Source organism: Athene noctua, chromosome 6 (assembly GCF_965140245.1).
Source record: "Athene noctua chromosome 6, bAthNoc1.hap1.1, whole genome shotgun sequence".
In the NCBI taxonomy this organism is placed as follows: domain Eukaryota; kingdom Metazoa; phylum Chordata; class Aves; order Strigiformes; family Strigidae; genus Athene; species Athene noctua.
In genome coordinates this window covers 49,505,630-49,522,768 of record NC_134042.1, presented here as the reverse complement: position 1 = coordinate 49,522,768, position 17,139 = coordinate 49,505,630, and the positions used below count along the sequence as shown (strand labels likewise).

Genomic DNA, 17,139 nt, shown 5'->3' with positions numbered 1-17,139 from the left:
TTTCCAGTTTCCAGAACTTTCACCGTAATCCTCGCCGCAGCAGGCAATAAATTGCAAAAGATGGTCGGGGCTGCCAAAATGTTACTCAAAGTCCAGACGCTGCCGTTCCCGGTTTCCACGTACCACCATCCAAGTCAAAGCAAAATTAAAATAACCCCTAAATCCTGAGTGAGCTGGAAGAGGAGCACAGTCAGCTTAACCTGCTCCTTTTGGCAAGGAGAGGGCAGACAGACCAGGATCCTGGCTGTTTATAATTCAGCAAGCTTCTTGCAAACCAGAAGTATTTGAGCAAGGTTTCTAGGTTTCACTCCTCATTTTAGGATGGCTTGATTATCTCCTGGACATTAATTATGTTAGAGAAATATCCCAGCACATGCTGCTGGCTACGGGACGCAGCAAGCTCTCCCAGAGGGATGTGTACCTGCTGGGGTGGCAAAGTGGGAAAACACCCCAGGTTTTATATTTAAGAACTGATCAACTTCAGTACTGAAGATGTCGAAGAGTGTGAAATGCTTAGTGACTGTGCTACAGAATATTTTATTTTTTTTAATAGTCGGAGAGCACAGAGGCTGAGCTGTGCTATTACACAGTGATTGCTGGGTGGCTTTTTGCACAAGATAACATAGTGGTGTGCAGCAAGATCTTAAGCCAGAAGATTAAAAAAAAAAAAGGTGGTTATTAGGCGGTAGGACAGTTAATTATTCATAGACATTACCAGTTTCAGAAGCACCTCTTCCCATCAGCACTTACTTGAAGACTTTAATGTAGTCGGCGAGCTCTGGGATGGAAGTGATGTCACCCTGAAAATAAAAGATCATCCCATTTAGCTGCCTGTCCGAGCGGAGCGGGGCGGTGGGTCCGGGAGGGAAGCGATGCTGCGCAGGGGACGGACCCACGGCAGCTTCACCGGCCAACGCCAGGGCTCAGGGGTCATGAAAACCCTCCTGAGAAAGCCCCATCCACTTCACGGGAGGAGCAAGCAGAGAAAAATCTATTGCACAGAAGTGCTGTTTGGAAACCAGAGGACAAGGTTTTATTTTTCTTTGAGGAATTCCTGCTGCCGCTGGAGCCAATTCCCACCCGCGAGGTCGCCAGCGGTCACACCGGCTCGTGCTCGCACAGGGATTTTTCTCCTCCCTTAGTTATTTCCTTATGCTCCAAACAAAAGGAAAAGATGCTGCTCTGCACCTCCACGGCCTGGGGAAGGGCTTTCTGACAGTCGAGAAAGGTTTCTTCCCCCAGCTTTTTCCAATATTGAGTTTATTTTCACATTTTACATGAGCAAAATATATAGGGGGGCACTTGCAATTCCCACAAGCTCGAACTCAAGGGTTTTCAAAGGACAGAAAAAGCAAAGACTGCTCCAACAGCTTCCAGTAGCAAAACAGTTTACTTTCTGTCTGCAATGAGAAATGCTGTTTATAGATACCGAGAGGAAAAAAATGCAGAATCTAAACAAACAATCCAGTAATTGCCCATTATCCATATTCAATTACTCGAATGCATCTGGAAATGACTACTGCTAGCAACCTCTACAGAAAGGGATGGAGTTTTTCTGATGAATCACTGTCATCTTTACTCCTATCTGGCAGGGACTGTCCTTAGCACTCTGCTTCAGATCTAGTTTTGCAAAGAAATTATGAAAGATCTCTTGGCGATCAAAACTTGTCATTATTTCTGCCGCAGCAAAGCAGAGCTGCTGTCCCTGTGGCAACCGGTTAATATTACACATCTCTGCTGTTATTAGGGCTAGTAAAGCAGGCTAAGGATGGATGTTAACTTCAAAAAGACCCTTCGTAAACACTTTAAAAAAAAATATATGAAGTGTAAGACTGGAAAATTTCAGGGATTTTAGGGTATGAAAGAACTTAAAATGAAACTCAAATATGGTATAAATGTGCAAAGTGCCTGGAAAAGCTGTGCTGTGCCAAGTCTGACAGGACCTACTCCTTTTTTAGCGGTTTAGTTTTGGGGCTTTACATTTTTAAAGGTGGAAAACCAGTGTTAAAACAGCCTATCAGAACAAAAAAAACACAAAACCCTCTGAAATCCACTCATAGCCCACTCCAGGCTGAAATCCAGTCTAATAAAAATAAGGTTTCATAAGCAGAAGTTATTTCTGAAAATCACGGCAGCTGTTTTAGGTGCTGTAAAACTTTGCCATGAATTAGAAACAGTGAAAGAGAAACCTCAGTGTGAAGAATTCAGTATTTTGGAAAGTCGGTAGCGAGAACAGAAAGCAAATTATCTTTAGTTTAGTTTTCCATTATTTCACCAGGAAGGTGGCTTGGTGCAGGGGGGTTTTAGTAGGATCCTGGCCCCTCTGAGACTTCTCCAACATTATTTGGTCTTATGGTCCCAGCAGGAAAAAAGCAATATTGCACTTGACTCCTGCAGCAATGCAGAGCTGGGCACATGGGACGGGCTGAGCTCTCCCTGCTAAATTAACTGCAAACACCCGAAAAATAGAAGGTGGTCTTACAGCTTAAATGAAGGCTTGGGATCAACGCATGCACGTGCTCCAAGAGGATTTTATGTCGCTTTGGGCTCAGAGCAGAGCTCCTGCTCGGTGTTGGCTCCATGTCGGACACTGCCTGGGGTCCCCTCTCACCAAAACCACCCCTTAGTATTTAAGAAAATATTATTGGGGTCTATGTTTTGTGTTGCTTCACTGGGCTGTGGGCAACTTTGTCATGCTGTAAGAGCAGAAATAGAAAAAAAGGGGAGAGGAAGGAAATAAAAAAGGTTGACGGATGCTTGGAAGAATTCCCGGCTCGGGATGACTATTCCTGCCTCGCGCATGGTGAGGAGGGGACGCAAAAGCCACCCTGCCACCGTGTACCCGCAACCCTTACCAGGATGGTCGACGTTTTGCCACCTTCCAAAGTAATTTCCAGATCCGAGAGCGCAGCATCCACCTCATCCACCTCCTTGTCGCTGTTGTTCAGGTGGTTTTCCGAGGACATGATGGACAGCTTATTGATGTGGTACTGAAAGGCAAGGCACAGCGTTTCACCGGGATGCTCCTGCCATCTGCCAGATGCTGTGGGCTCAGCACAAAACGCTTGGGAAGTGGAGTGGAAAACCAGAGCCGTACCCTCCGCGGGAGAAGAGGCTGGCAAATGCTGAGACCCGAGCACAGCTGAGTCAGGAATGACCAGCTTGGCTCTTTTCAGTCCAAGGAATCAGTGGTACAAACCCTGAGGACTGTTCTGGACCCCGTAGGTCAGAGATACTCTTTTCACAGAATCACAGACTGGATGAGCTTGGAAAGGACTCTGGAGATCATCTGGTCCTAACCCCTGCTCAGGCAGGGCCACCTACGGCCCTTGTCCAGGACCATGTCCAGTTGGCTTTTGAGTATCTCCAAGGATGGAAACTCCGCAGCCTCTCTGGGCAACCTGTGCCAGCACTCGGTCACCCTCACAGTAAAAAAAGTGTTTCCTGATGTTCAGAGGCAGCCTCCTGTGTTTCACTTTGTGCCCACTGCCTCTGGTCCTGTCACTGGGCACCACTGTGAAGAGCCTGCCTTCATAGCCTCCCACCAGGTATTTATATACATTAACAAAACCCCCCTGAGCCTGCTCTCCTCCAGGCTGAAGAGTCCCAGTTCCCTCAGTCTTTCCTCATAGGAGAGATGCTCCAGGACCTTCATCATCCTTGTGGCCCTTCCCTGGACTCTCTCCAGTATGTCCATGTCTCTCTTGCACTGAGGAGCCCAGAGCTGGACCCACCACTCCAGGGGTGGCCTTACCAGTGCTGAGCAGAAGGGAAAGATCACTTCCCTCGACCTGCTGGCAATGCTCTGCCCAATGCAGCCCAGGGTACCACTCGCTTTCTTTGCCCCAAGGGCACGTGGCTGACTGATGTTCAACTTGGTGTCCACCAAGGTCCTGTTCTGCCCTTCAGAATACACTGGATTTTGCACTTCCCCTTGTTGAACTTCATGAGGATCATGCTGGCCCGTTTCTCCAGCCTGCTGAGGTCCCTCTGGACGGCAGCAGGACCCTCTGGCATATCAACCGCACCTCCCAGTTTGGGAGGATGGATTGCATCTGGTTTTACTCCAGAAAACCAAAACATCCACAAAATGTCACACAAAGACCCGTGCCTAGTCCACTCTGCACAGCTCAGAGAGGTAAACTGAGTCTTTATATTTCTGTTTTCACTTTTTTTTTTTTACTAGGAGGGGCCCTAGGAGCAGACAGCCTGGCTCTTGACTTGGGGATATTTCTGCAGCCTACAGTGACGAGGCACGCCAGACCGCACGTACTAAATGGCCTGCCATCCATCTTACAGAAGTCAATAGCAGGTGTAGTATTTATGCCAAATCACACCGAGTATTTCACAAAACAGATAAATAAATAATTCTGGGAAACCCACAGATTATCACCAGCTGTTTGGGGGGCAGCGTGCCAGAAACGCACAGTTCAGTAACCTAGTGTACTTACTGGGGGTTTTTTAAGAAGGGCAAAACTAAAAGATAAGATAGACATAAACAAATTTGGTAAAAGAAGGCCAAATTCCTTTTCATGAGAAGCAATCAGCAGCAAATATTTAAATTACCTAATAAACTCAAGTGAGGAGTAGGAGACGGGAAATGATCTGGTTTCTACCAGCATGAGTCCAAGCTCCCACTGAAGACAAGGTGAGGCTTAAAACACCAGTTAGAGCAGATTTCACTCATCGTGTTCATCAATATCCAACAGAGAAGTCTGCAAAGCTACAAAATGGAGTTTATCCAAGACTGTAACAGTCTCGGGCTGTCTCCTACCTGTAGCGCCGCAAACATCATCATTTCTTCCTCCGTGCACTCGATCTCCTCCAGCAGAATAGCCCATTTGGACTGCTCGTACAGCTGGTTGATCCTGATCGCGTCGTACTGCAGCAAAAACACAGACCGGGTGTAATAAACGACTGAGCCCAGTTCAAGACAAACCACTTGATCTTTCATTTCAACGCAACACTTCAACCGAGACTGAAAAGCCTCTGCCACCGAAGCAACCCTTGAAGCATCCCTAACAATACCCAGGGATGATGCCTGCACGGCCAATCTTCCAAGTGGTGGAGGATTTACCAACACAAAAGCACGTTAGAGATACAGACATCCTTTGCACAAAGCCTTTGCCTGACAGATGCAAGTAAAATAAATAGCTCCGTACCTTTGGATTCAGGTCAAAAAAGCTGTAGTACTTGAACCGGAGCAGCAAAGCTTCGTTTTCTTTCACCTCCTGCTCCATGAGAGATCGAGACGAATCCAGCCATCTGTAAATTGTCAACACGGGATAACACACACAAAAAAACCTCCGGCGAAGTCACGATGACGCTTTTAAGAATGCAATTTAAAACAGTCTATTGGACAAAAAAAAAAAAAAAAAGAAGAAGAAAAAGCAGAAAATCGAATCCTTAACTCACCCTTGGTTGATTTTGGCTTTATCGAGCAGTGCCTGTGGCTTGTACATTTTGGCTAAGGACTCCGGGGAGGTGACGGGCTGGCTCACGGCCAGGATGCCCGGGTTCCCCTCCGACAAGGCGCTGTCACCGAACCATGCTGACGTGGGGGACAGGGGACTGCCGTCGTGAGCGTCGTAGGTCGGTGTCATCGTTTTGCTATACAGTCCTGGGCTCGAATATATGTTTCCTACCAGTAAGAGGGATAAAAGCCAGGAGTTAGCTTATGGCCAAGCCCTGCCTGCTCCCAACCAAGCCAACTCAGACACAAACCCGAAGCCAGCGGATGAAAAACCTTCCCTTTTTTTTTTTTTTTTACCATTTTTTTTCCTCAATGGGAAAATGCTGCACTGCTTGTTTTCCCATGAAAAGCTGCCCCTCTCTCTCTCAGCTCTTCTCCAAGAGCAGACCTGATGGAAAACTCATTCCAGCCCAAATCCATGGGAAAAGGAGCAGGTCTCCCACGCCGGGAAACTCCTGCCCCCTGTGTTTTTGCGGCACCTGGGACACGAACAGCCCCCAACTTACCGGTATTACCTGTTGCTTAAAGATTTTGGAAGTCAAAAGTTTTAGAGGAGCAGGAAAATAAACTAAGGGCGCAGCCAAAGAGACCAGAGGCAGAGGGCAAAAGTCCTACTGAGGTGGAGCTCACCTTTGACGGGGCCGATGTAAAGAATATCGGTGCCTATAGAGAGGGAAAGAAAGGAGGGAAGTGAGAAGGCGAGAGAAAGTCACCGGGAGAGTAGGAAAGGACAGAAACCGAAAATGGGTCTTTTCGGAAGAGGGTAGAAAAGCACAGGTGAAGTTCAACCACTCAAACGGAGTGTTTGCGGTAGCGCCGGTGGACTCTGCAGGCAAAGCAACGTAAGTGACTCCACAGTTATTTTATTCACGTTACAATAAACAGCCGGGCACAGAAACACGGCATTTCACGGACGGAAAAGCTTGCTGAGACGGCCAAATAAATTTCGTATTAATATGCTGAGCAAGTGATGTGATTTGGTGCAAAACTGATCCTGAAGCACATATTACTCCCAGGCCTTTTAAAGCTTTACAGCTCATACAGACTCAAAGCAGACAAAAAAAACCCCAAAAACAACTCCCCAAACCTTTTAAAATTACAAATTTGAAGAGAAGAAAGCAGACCCAGCTTGGTATTTCATACCCCAAAATAGCTGAGAGCTAAATAGTCCCTATTCATCTCACAGAAACATTGATTTTTACTTTAGGAATATAAAACACAGTTTCAAAATGAGGGAGGTTCAACAACCATATCCTAATGTCAGTAATTCCACTGCGGATGTACACGGCAATGAGCTCAGCATCATTTGCTGGGCATAAATCTGCACACCAGCACCTAGAGGGACTGCTAACAAACTGGCTTTTGGGGAAAAAGTCGTGTCCTTTTCAAACCACGGGCCTATTCAGACGTGCAATTCGATGCACCTAAACTCCACCTCCAAGAGCACCGTTAAGGGTGTTGAAGGTGGCGCATGGCAGGGTTGAGTTGCCACAAGCAAGGTCTTCTGTGCCACCTCCTGCTGCAACCCTGAACCACCACCTTGGGCCACCCTCACTCCAAACGATCCCTCCTCCCTGCATGGCCAAGAAATGACAGAAAGTTGAGCTAAACATCTGGAAAAGTCCAAAACCAAAACAATAGAAAAACCTTTCCAAACTCATTTTTTTTGCGATGGGTATCTCAAGGAGCGGTAAGAACGGTTTGAATCAGCAGCATCATACGAATGACAGCCAACATCTTGGTTAGGAAACTTAAAATAATATGGAAACGTGATTCTAAACTGCCTGACGGGATGGAAAATATAAATGAAAACCGTCTGTTGCCATCGAGAAACAAAACCACCAGGATACTTTTAATGCTCCTGCTAGTTTTGCTGGCATCCCAGTCTGCAGTAATGATGGGGCGGACCAGTAAGTACCGTGGGTACCTGCTGTCAAGACAGACCCAGCAAACCAGGCATGAGCAAAAAACCAGCAGAAATGGTCAAGGGATGGAGATATCCACCTTCAAGCTTCACACTTGCAAGGTGAAGGCTGGAGGTGACTTGCGAGGAACTTATGCTTTGAGAGTTGCATTCGATAATCCTTATGGTCCCTTCCGACTTGAGACAGTCTATGATTCTGTGATTATAAAAGCAGCAGAAATGTGCTCTCCCCACGGACCGTTGTTATGTTGCAGCAGTGCAGTTCAACAAGAACCAGCAATAAGACAACGTCACCATCCATAAACCACATCCCAAAAGATGCTCTGGCCTCCTCCCCATCCCCTCTCACCGCGTGCCAGCCTCAACCTTCATGTGCCTCGGAGCCAGGGCCAAGCATTAACTGGACCGACAAAAGGAAATCCCACTTCTTGCCCCAAATCAGGCAGGTTTTCCCATGGGCATCCCCCCACATTCCTCCATTCAAGTGTCTGCTCCAGAGAAGCAAAGCTTCCCCTCAGATGTTCTCCCCATCACTTTCTCCAAACATCTGAATATCTCAGAAGATTCCCTTAAAAAATTTGCCTGAGGCAGGCAATGTCATGGAAAATTCCAGTTGAAATAGTTGTAAGTTTGGCTAACTTATAAACAAGTGAATACAGGTCTTCTAATGGAAAGTGTTGGGCAACATTTACTGTGGGTGTATTGACAGCTCTGATTTAAATGATTTCATTGCCAGGTACACGGTGCTCAGTGACAAAACATGCCCGTTACATCGATGTGCCCTGGAATAAGCAGATCTCAAAATATTTACTCATTTTGCAGAAGCATTCAGTACACAAACTGATGTTGGAACAACGCTAGAAACAGTTTATCCAGACTAAAAAACATAACTTTTAACTAATGGCACCTAAACGTGGCAGGTAGCTGCAGTAATTAAACCTGCAGCAAAAGTAATTTCATTCACAAGGAAAGCAAAATCAGCAAGACAGTTCAAAGTGACTTGCTGAAAGACCAATAAATAATTAAAATAAAAACTTATCTTCTGCGTACATTTCCCCCAAAGCAGGCCAAGTACTGCATATTAATCTAACAGAGATGCTCTCCGTGAACACAGACTTTTGGAAAGGCTAATTATGGACTTTCAAGATGAAAATGCCAAATGAAAATGAAAATTGACTGGAGCCTTGCCCGATGCAGGGAAAACTCCCTGAGCCAGGAGTGGGAGAGGACTAGCCGAGAAGTATTTTTAAGTAACTGAGAGAAGAAAGAATGAGACCGGAGCAAAAGAAGGATTATTTTTCCCTGGCTGCAGCCCTGATGGTTTGCTGTGGAGCCCGTGGTGCACATCACTTTGGCAGCTCCAGGGCATCATTGTTGCCCTCACCCACGTCCTGCACAGCCAAAACCTTCCTGCTCGCAAGCCCGGTGCCGTTACCCACACTGCACGATCTTCACTTGTACTTCACTTAATTTAAGACCAATTAATACAAGTTTACTGAATTCCAAAATATTTTTTTTTTAATTAAAGCTGCCCTGCTTCCCTCTCACTGCCGGATTTAAAACCAAGAGCTTTGGCAGCCAGGCATGTCTCGCCCGCGCGGCAGCACGCAGCGCTGCGGCTTTCTCCGCGAGTCCATTTGGGCTGAAGCGCTCCCACTTCACCAACTTTATGGTTTAAGCTCCTGCCATTTGCCTTCAAGACCTCCAGCAGCTGCAGAGCAGAGCTGAAAAAGCCCTCTGCTTGCAAACACCTCCCTGCATCAACTTGCTGCCTGTGGCAAGAGATGTTACTCCATCAGAGATGTTACTCCATTCGCAATTCTCGTACCAATGCTGCTCTGGTTCTGTAAGCCAGACTGGCAAACTACCCCCCAGCAATAAAAGGTGGTTTTTTAGCATTATGATCTATACACCCTTAACATAAGGCAATGCTAATGCAATTAATAAACCACTGGTTTTGCTGGGCTATCAATAAGGAGTAGAACGGTGGTGCTGCCTAAAACACCTGGAGTTTGACATTAAGAACGATTTTCCGTTTAACTCTTTTCTTAATAGGGCAAGAAAACAGTAACACAATCTGAGTGTTAAAGTGGTCACACTTGGTTTCTGGTTTATTTTATAAAACCTGGCGTTGCTCTGCTCCCCTAAATGCGTGACAGCTTCAGGCATGCATCTGTGCAACCGCGACCAAGTGCTGCAGCCCTGGATGATTTGTGGAATTTATTTGGGGTCCGTTTCTTGCACAGACCTTAGGGAATTAGGCCAGAGTGATATTGCTATGTTATTTTCCCCCACCCCCATTTAATTATCTATTTGCCTCCTGCTGACCCCTTCCCCATCCTCACAAAGGAAGCCCCGGCTCACCAGACCCTGGTGTGATCAGTGGACCCTCCAGCTCGAAGGCGTCGTCTTCACATTGATCATCCAACTTCTTCTTTTTTTTCTTTGATGGATCTCTGGGTTTCCTCAAAAGGGAAAGCTCTTCTGGATGCCTGATGTCTGGGGAGAAAACGGACCACTTTTACAAAGGTAGGATGGAAAAAAAAGGGAAAAAAAGAGAATATCCTTCCTTTAGGAACAACATTCAGCAATATGCAATATCTCCCTTGGATGATTTTCCTGCTTTGTGATGGTTAAAGTTCAAGTTGAGAACATTTTCCCTGCAAGACTGTTGGAAACAAGCATTGTCCCTGGCCGGAGAGGTAACATGGCATTTGCATAAAATGCAGAATTTTCCAGGCACAGCCACTCCAATGCAAATACAAGGACTGTTAGACCCTGAGACAGAGCCTAGTACCATTCCTACTCATTATCTTAAATATAAATAAAAATAAAAATATAAATCATCAGGTAAACCCCTATTTAGACACCGAGGTAAAAGGCCAGGTACTCTCACTTCCACAGGAGCAATCCAAGAGTCGAGCCATTTATTTACTTATCAGACTGGAAATTTTAGAGCCTATATTTAAAGATATCTTAGTCAAAGTGTCTCCTTTTCACAGCAAAACTCTCTCATTTCCCTGCCCACAACCAGCCTCAATAATTTAGACCCATGTTATTCAAAGCGAAGAGCATTCCAGCCTGTCTGCGTTTTAAACCATGGGAGTATGGGGGGCTAACGAAAAAGATAATTTTAAGGCATTTCCCACTTTGGGTTTGCTTCTGCCTGCTGCAGGTGCTTCCAGGTGAGAAGGAGCTTTCTGGGAAAGACGAGCCCATGGGCTGTTGTAGCACCGACACCACGGAGGGACCAGAGCAGGGGCAGGAGTCCCCTCGCTGGCGCTGCAAAAACCAAGAGGGGAGAAAAAAACCCTCCATCTATTCTAAACTGTCCTCAGTCGATATGTGGGAACTGACCTGGAAAAGCATTCACCTGGGCACGAAGCCATCCTGTTGCAATGATGAAAGGCTGCAAAAAGATCGGAGAGCTCTGAAATACAGCTTGGATTAGTAAAAAGGAGATTAGGGGTCATTGCTTGAGCCTGCAAGGAAGAGTTTCAGAGCTCTCCTCTGCAGCTGGCTGTCCACGTTCAAGCCTCTGCGCTGTTTCCAGCTCTGTTTGTTTGCACAGATCACCCAAAAACGCTCAGCTGCACGGAGATGTGCAAAGCTTTGCCTTCGGGATGCCCTAAGGAAAGCAGCTCCCAGTCCTGTCCACATCGGAGCCTGCAGCTGTAGCTGCAAGAGAGACCAGGAGACAGAAGAGAGGGCTGTGCAGCCAGGCTGTATTTTCCCACCAAGAGGAATGCTGAACAAGACAATAAGTCATTATTCTAACGAGGACAGGTTACAGGGTTCATATCTCACCGCCGGGCTGGCAGCAGCGGGAGTTTGCTCTATAGTCCCAGGCGCGGGATTATAATTAAACCTGGAATTCGGTCCCCAGCACGTGACCCGAGCAGGACACATTCCCACGGCGGATGAGTCTGCCCCGACTCACGCCTGCCCGTGTCAGCATCTCCCCTTACTGCAAGTAAGTGGGGAAACATCAGGCTGGAGGCGAGCTCTGCTCCCCCCTCGCCCCATCACCGTGACACGATTAACCAGAAGTGGGTTTCCACATTTGTCAGGGGACGGCTGCCATTACAAACAGTACATTCCAAAAATTACTTTTTTTTTTTTTTTTTTTTTTTGATTTATTTATTAAAGCACAGCTTCCCTGGTGTCAGGTCACATCCCGGAGCTTCGTTTCTCTGTTTGCAGGCACGGTGAGCATCACGGGACCAGCGCATGGGCTGTCCCCTCCTGGAAAGAACCATCGTGACAGACTCCCTGCCACACTATTTTAAATAACAACCCATGCTTTTCTTTCTTTTTTTTTTTTTTTTTTCCCCCTGCTATTTTAAATAACTGCCTGTGTACCACCACTAACCCCGCTGTGCCTGTTACATTGGGGAGATTTGATTTTAGGTGACCTCCAGGGATGGATCCTGTAGCCCTGGCATTCCCAAATCCAGAGGTTGGGCACTTCTGGATTTAACTATCTTTAGTATCGTGGGCTCCCATCCTAAACCATCATCTGGCACAGCTTTGTTTTTATTTATATATTTTATATATATTTATATATGCATTCATAAATTATACATATTTTAATACATTAAAAATATACTTACATTAAATATTTATAATATATTTATATTTATTTTATATATTTATATACATAATTTATACATTTAAGCTTTAATTTAACACGGAGTTATTATTACTCCATACATTATCATGTTCAACTCCAGCCCTGCACCCACTACCCAACAGTTAAGTTTCACCACACAACTTTTTGACCATTTCTAGCAATAAATACCCAGTGTATGAATCCAGACAGCTATTTGCATTCCCATTTATTACCGCCAGCTTACCTCACGAAGAAAAAATCTGCTGGGACAACCAGGGTCATGTGCAAGGGACAACACGCAGCGCAGCCTAAAATGAGGAGTTCCCCTGGTATTTCGCTAGCAAGGTTTATACTCTGATGTTTATTTATGGTGCATTAGCAACTGATACAGCCTCTCAGCTGAAACCATTCAGAGAGGCCAAGAGAAGGGCTCTGGGCCAAGCTCAGCTCCTGAAAGCGATCTGCTGGAGTCGGCCCAAAGCTTGACCATCTGATTTCAAAGCAACTTTTTATAGTCCCTCAGTTGTTCGTGACGCTATCATCGGATTACAAAGGATACGGGCAAGTTTTTCAGCAGCTGCTTCAGAACGGCGCAGGGCTGCGGGGCACAGCAAAGGCAGCGGCATCCTCGCAATGCTGGAGCATCCCTGCTCCTGCACACATTTCCCATTGATAAGCCACAAATTTCTCCCAAACAGCGATCCACTGGACATACCATCGTCTCCAAGACCTTACAAACCCACTGAAGCCAACTGAGAGCTGCAGGGGAAATTAAAAATAAAGCCCACCGTGCTAAAATGCAGAGAGCAGAAAAGCAACAAGAGAGCCACGTTGGTTTTATTTCCCACCCCAGAATTAGAGAAAAAGCAAGAAGCAATGTCGCATATTTCAATCTTTCTACTGGTGAAAAAAGTGTTTGCTGCTGCTTATGATTAAAAAGCATACAAAGGGACTTCAAGAGTGTTTTGAACAGAGCTGGCCTTGGCAAACATGGTGTTTAGTTACTGTAGCTAAAGCAGAGCCTATCCCAGGGCGTAAGGGCTTGCAGATGGTAGGGCTCCAGTTATCTGGAAACTGGGACAAAGAACTGCTCCAGAGCCCCAGCCCCTGTTTTCTGGCCATAAGAGCAAGAGTAAGATCCACAAAGTATTGAAGTGGTGCAAAAAACCTGAAGTCCTCTATATAGGTTTGGGCTTTTTACTAAGTCCCACTGCACCTGGAGGAGCCCACTTGCTGGAGTTGTTTCACCTGGAGTAAAACATCTCCCCAAGGGCTTGATTTCAGCCCTGAATTCCCACTCGAAACCCTCTTGTTAACTATTTCATCCACATCTTCCAGCTAAAGCCAGGCTGCTCTTGCCTAAGGTCACTCTGAAGAAAAAAGGGTCCGTGAAATGTGGGTGGACCAGGAGAAGTGACCTTCTGAACAAGGCTTAATGTGTTGACTCTTCAATTGACGCGTTGGTCAGGGCTGTGTTTGCTTTAAAAAAGACTCCTTGTCTGTACACACGAGACAGATGGCACCAGCAACATCTATTAGAAATTACTCTAAATGATCCTTTTAGCATTTTATTTTTATTTATTGTGCAAGCATGTGAAAACCCAGCTACTCAACCTCTTACCAAGCGTCCCCGGTGTTGCTGGTAGCAGAAACCATCTGCGACAACACGCGGCGCGCTTCGAACGGATGGGGGAGCGCTGCCCAAAATCTGCTCCAAAACCATTTTTCAGCTGGATCCAAGCGGGAACTGTTTGTATTTTGACATCTCCTCCAGCCCACGCCGGACCAGCTGCAGCTGTGGCTGAGCCCTAACAATGCTGCAGCTCCATGTCCGTGTCCCAGCGGAAGGGCTTTGTCAAATTTAGGGGATTTGTTTCCTAGAGAGGTGGTAGATGCCCCATCCCTGGAAACACTCACAGCCAGGCTGGACAGGGCTCTGAGCAACCTGATCTAGTGGAAGATGTCCCTGATCACTGCAGGGGGGTTGGACGAGGTGACCTTTGAAGTCCTTTCCAACTCAAACCATTCTGTGATTTTATGATTTTATCAAGGGAGTGAAATGCCCTTTGGTGAGAGGAGCACACGTACATGCATTTCATGGGAGGCATTTAAAAAATCCAACTGGGAAGGCAGCTTTCAACCTCCAAGAGAATTTCTTCTAACTGTCGGATGAAGCCATTTTACTCCCTACAGCATCTTTTTTTCCATCTGCCTGCAAGAGCCTCCTTGTGCCTGTGCTGTCTCCCGCTGAAGACAAATCCATGGCCTTTTCTTCCCCATGTAATCCTTTATTCCTCATCCAGCCCCTGCACAGCTCACCCAGCCCAGCTGTGCCCATTTATCTCACACTCAGAGATGAACAGCAGAGCTGGGATGAAATCCTCCTTTTTCATAAGACGCCACACTGACTGCCCCTAGAAAACTGGCTTTAAAGAAAAATATCCGCCTTGCAGGGTGTAAAATTCACCATTCATGCTCTTTTGCACTGAATCCACCAAGTAAATCTTGCAGCTGCTGCATCTTTAGCCACCAAGGTGTATTGTGATGGGAAAGCAGCTGTGGTCAGAAATGGGACCAAAATCCGTGTGTCTTGGCATGGAATAAGGAGTGATTTTTGCTGCTTTGTTCCTATCCAAAATGTAGGGTCCCCAGACCCCATCAAGCAGCACGCCAAGGGGTCAGGAGACAGACAGTGATGATTTTGGTGCTCTCACTCCCACAAGAAACCAGATTTGTGGTTTTCTTGCATCCCCTACACATGTAATATGGCGTCATGGACCAGAATCAGCCTGAGTATGTACCCAGTTCCCCAAAATTTAAAATTATGGGAAATCAAAGTGGTTTCAATATTCAGTTTTGATATATAAGGAAAATGAATGCTCCACAGCAGCGCTCTCAGCATCCACTTTTCCACCCGATTTCTGACTCCCTTAAAAGGCCACAGGGCTGGTTTGCCTGGCTAGCTCTTGAACCATAAAAACTCCATAATTTTACTTGTAGCACAGACAGCGTTTAGGGGAAATCCTCTCTTTAATCCTGGTCCAGTTATCCTCTGTCAGGAAATGTATTTTGAAGTGGGCTATTTCTGCACTGGATCACCACTGTCTCAAAGCAATGACTCATAAAAATTACAGCCTTTGCGTATCGCCATGACGATTCTTAAGAAAAATGAGACCTCAAACCCCATTTCTCTCCCATTTCAGACTTTAAAAAAAAAAAAAAAGAGTGGTTTTCTTTGGAATGTGTGAATTCTACGGATCGTCCTTCCTGAATTTACAGAATTCCTGAGTTTACAGAATAAAGTAACCGACTTATCTTCAACATATATTCACTCAAGATAAAAGTTTTGCAAAACATACCAAAGGCAAAAAAAAAACCTCCAAAAAACCTTATATAACTTTGAAGGGCTTGGAGATAAGACTGTGGTTGTACCAGACGCTGGGCAGTATCTGATGGTGGAGCAGGTCCTTACCCCCTTAGCACAGTTTACTAGGTTTCTACACCCGCCTACATTCAGAACATTTTATTATGGGTTCTTCAGCTGCCTGGGTGCTTAAATATTTACTTGGGCAAAAGCCAAATTCTCCACTTGCTGCCCCAGGCCATGCAGCTATGTCAGGACATCCTGCAAAGCCTCCTGAGATGATGCCCAACGAGTGCCACAGGTACAGACCAAACTGGGGCTGACCCTGGCAGGGGCTTTGCCAGAGCCTTCCCAAATTCAGCGTGGAAAACCCAAGTGCCTGTTGACTTACTGACTTGCCACCACAGTAGCCATCTGCAAAACCACCTGAAAAATGTGGTCAGTGGGCTTTGCAGCGGCATGACCGCTGCTCGCGAACGCCATCTGTGTGAGTGGTACCCAGAGCTGAAACCAGGCACCGCTGGCCAGGAGGGACCCAGGAGGAGGAGGAGGAAGAGGCAGCCAGCAGTGATGGAGCCAAGAGTTATTGCAAGGCTGATAAAAAGCGCAGTTGGAGAGACAGAGTTAACAAAGACTGAATGTCTGGATGTTTTTTTCCACGAGTGGGACGAAATCCCCAGACTCCAGCTATCCCAGATGCCTCTCAGAGCACAGACAGCACTTTGAGCTTTGCTCCTGAAGTATCTGAACTGCAGCTAAAGTCAAATTAAACTCAATTAAATTAAGCACCACAAACAAGAGAAAAAAATCCACTTACACCCTCTGCATCGGACCATAAAGAGCAATCAGAATAATCTTAAGGAAGGCGGCAGCAGCAGCTTTGCCAGCATCTCCTAATGTCTTCAGGATGAAAGTCTATTTAAAGGGTCTCTGTCAACAGCAGAGTAAGGATGAAAAAATTCACTGACTCACACGGTGACATACAACCTGATGCTACTCGACAGGCAGAACAGAGACCGGGGCGGGGAGGGGAAAGAAAGGGAAATATTTTTTTCCATTTCAGTCGCTTTGCAATTAAATCTTGTTATTTCCCTTACACCAGTTTCTGATGTTCCTCTGGATCCTATGCAACAGCTGCAGCTGAATATAGGCAAGCAATAAAAGAGGAAAATAGCAAAATGAAGAAGTTGGCAGCGGTACACTTGGGCCTCACAATTTAAAAAGCTGAGTACATTGCAATTTGGCCGACTCTCTAAATGGTAAGATTTCCTTCCACACCCATCTCCTAGACATATTTAGAAATAGCTGCGCTACTGCCAAACCTCTTTGCTCGTGGCAGCAAAAGGCAGCAAACCCTTCCTCGGTATTTCACCGGGTTTGTCTCCGTGCCGGTACACGAACGTCGTCTCCAAGCATCTTCACGGTGCGACTGAGCATCTGGACACAGTATCAGAAGATGCTGGTGTTGCCTCTCAAATCCCCACCCAAGATGCTCACATGCGTCTACCAGGACTTCGTTTCAGGCCCCCTGTTTTGGGAAAAATGCTACTTTGTTTTCCAGCGGGGTGTGAAGGAAGAAAAAAGAAAAAGTTTAAAGAGGTTTTCAGTGGGAGTTTGCAATGGTGAGGAGTAATTCCAGACAGCTTTGCCTCCTGGAAAGCCAGCACGCCAGGGCTGTGGCTCTGCGTGCTAACGGGCATGGGCAGAGCCCCGGGAACACTGTGCATCTTGCAGTACCAAAAGGTTTCAGTTTTGGGGGGAAAAAA

At 46.3% G+C, this 17,139-nt stretch overlaps 1 protein-coding gene across 5 annotated transcripts in view; it reads right to left on the bottom strand.

Annotated features, from left to right (window-relative positions):
• Window positions 1-17,139, bottom strand: part of FERMT2 (FERM domain containing kindlin 2) — a 50,871-nt gene that overhangs the window by 9,783 nt on the left and 23,949 nt on the right. For 3 of the 5 annotated variants that reach the window (XM_074908937.1, XM_074908934.1, XM_074908933.1), the window contains exons 3-9: window positions 9,762-9,896; window positions 6,104-6,136; window positions 5,416-5,641; window positions 5,163-5,265; window positions 4,775-4,882; window positions 2,856-2,990; window positions 751-800 (exon numbers count right to left, since the gene is read on the bottom strand). In XM_074908937.1, coding sequence (XP_074765038.1) covers window positions 751-800; window positions 2,856-2,990; window positions 4,775-4,882; window positions 5,163-5,265; window positions 5,416-5,641; window positions 6,104-6,136; window positions 9,762-9,896 — 790 coding nt within the window. The remainder of the gene's footprint in view (window positions 1-750; window positions 801-2,855; window positions 2,991-4,774; window positions 4,883-5,162; window positions 5,266-5,415; window positions 5,642-6,103; window positions 6,137-9,761; window positions 9,897-17,139) is intronic. The other 2 variants (XM_074908936.1, XM_074908935.1) reach the window with 1 other exon arrangement.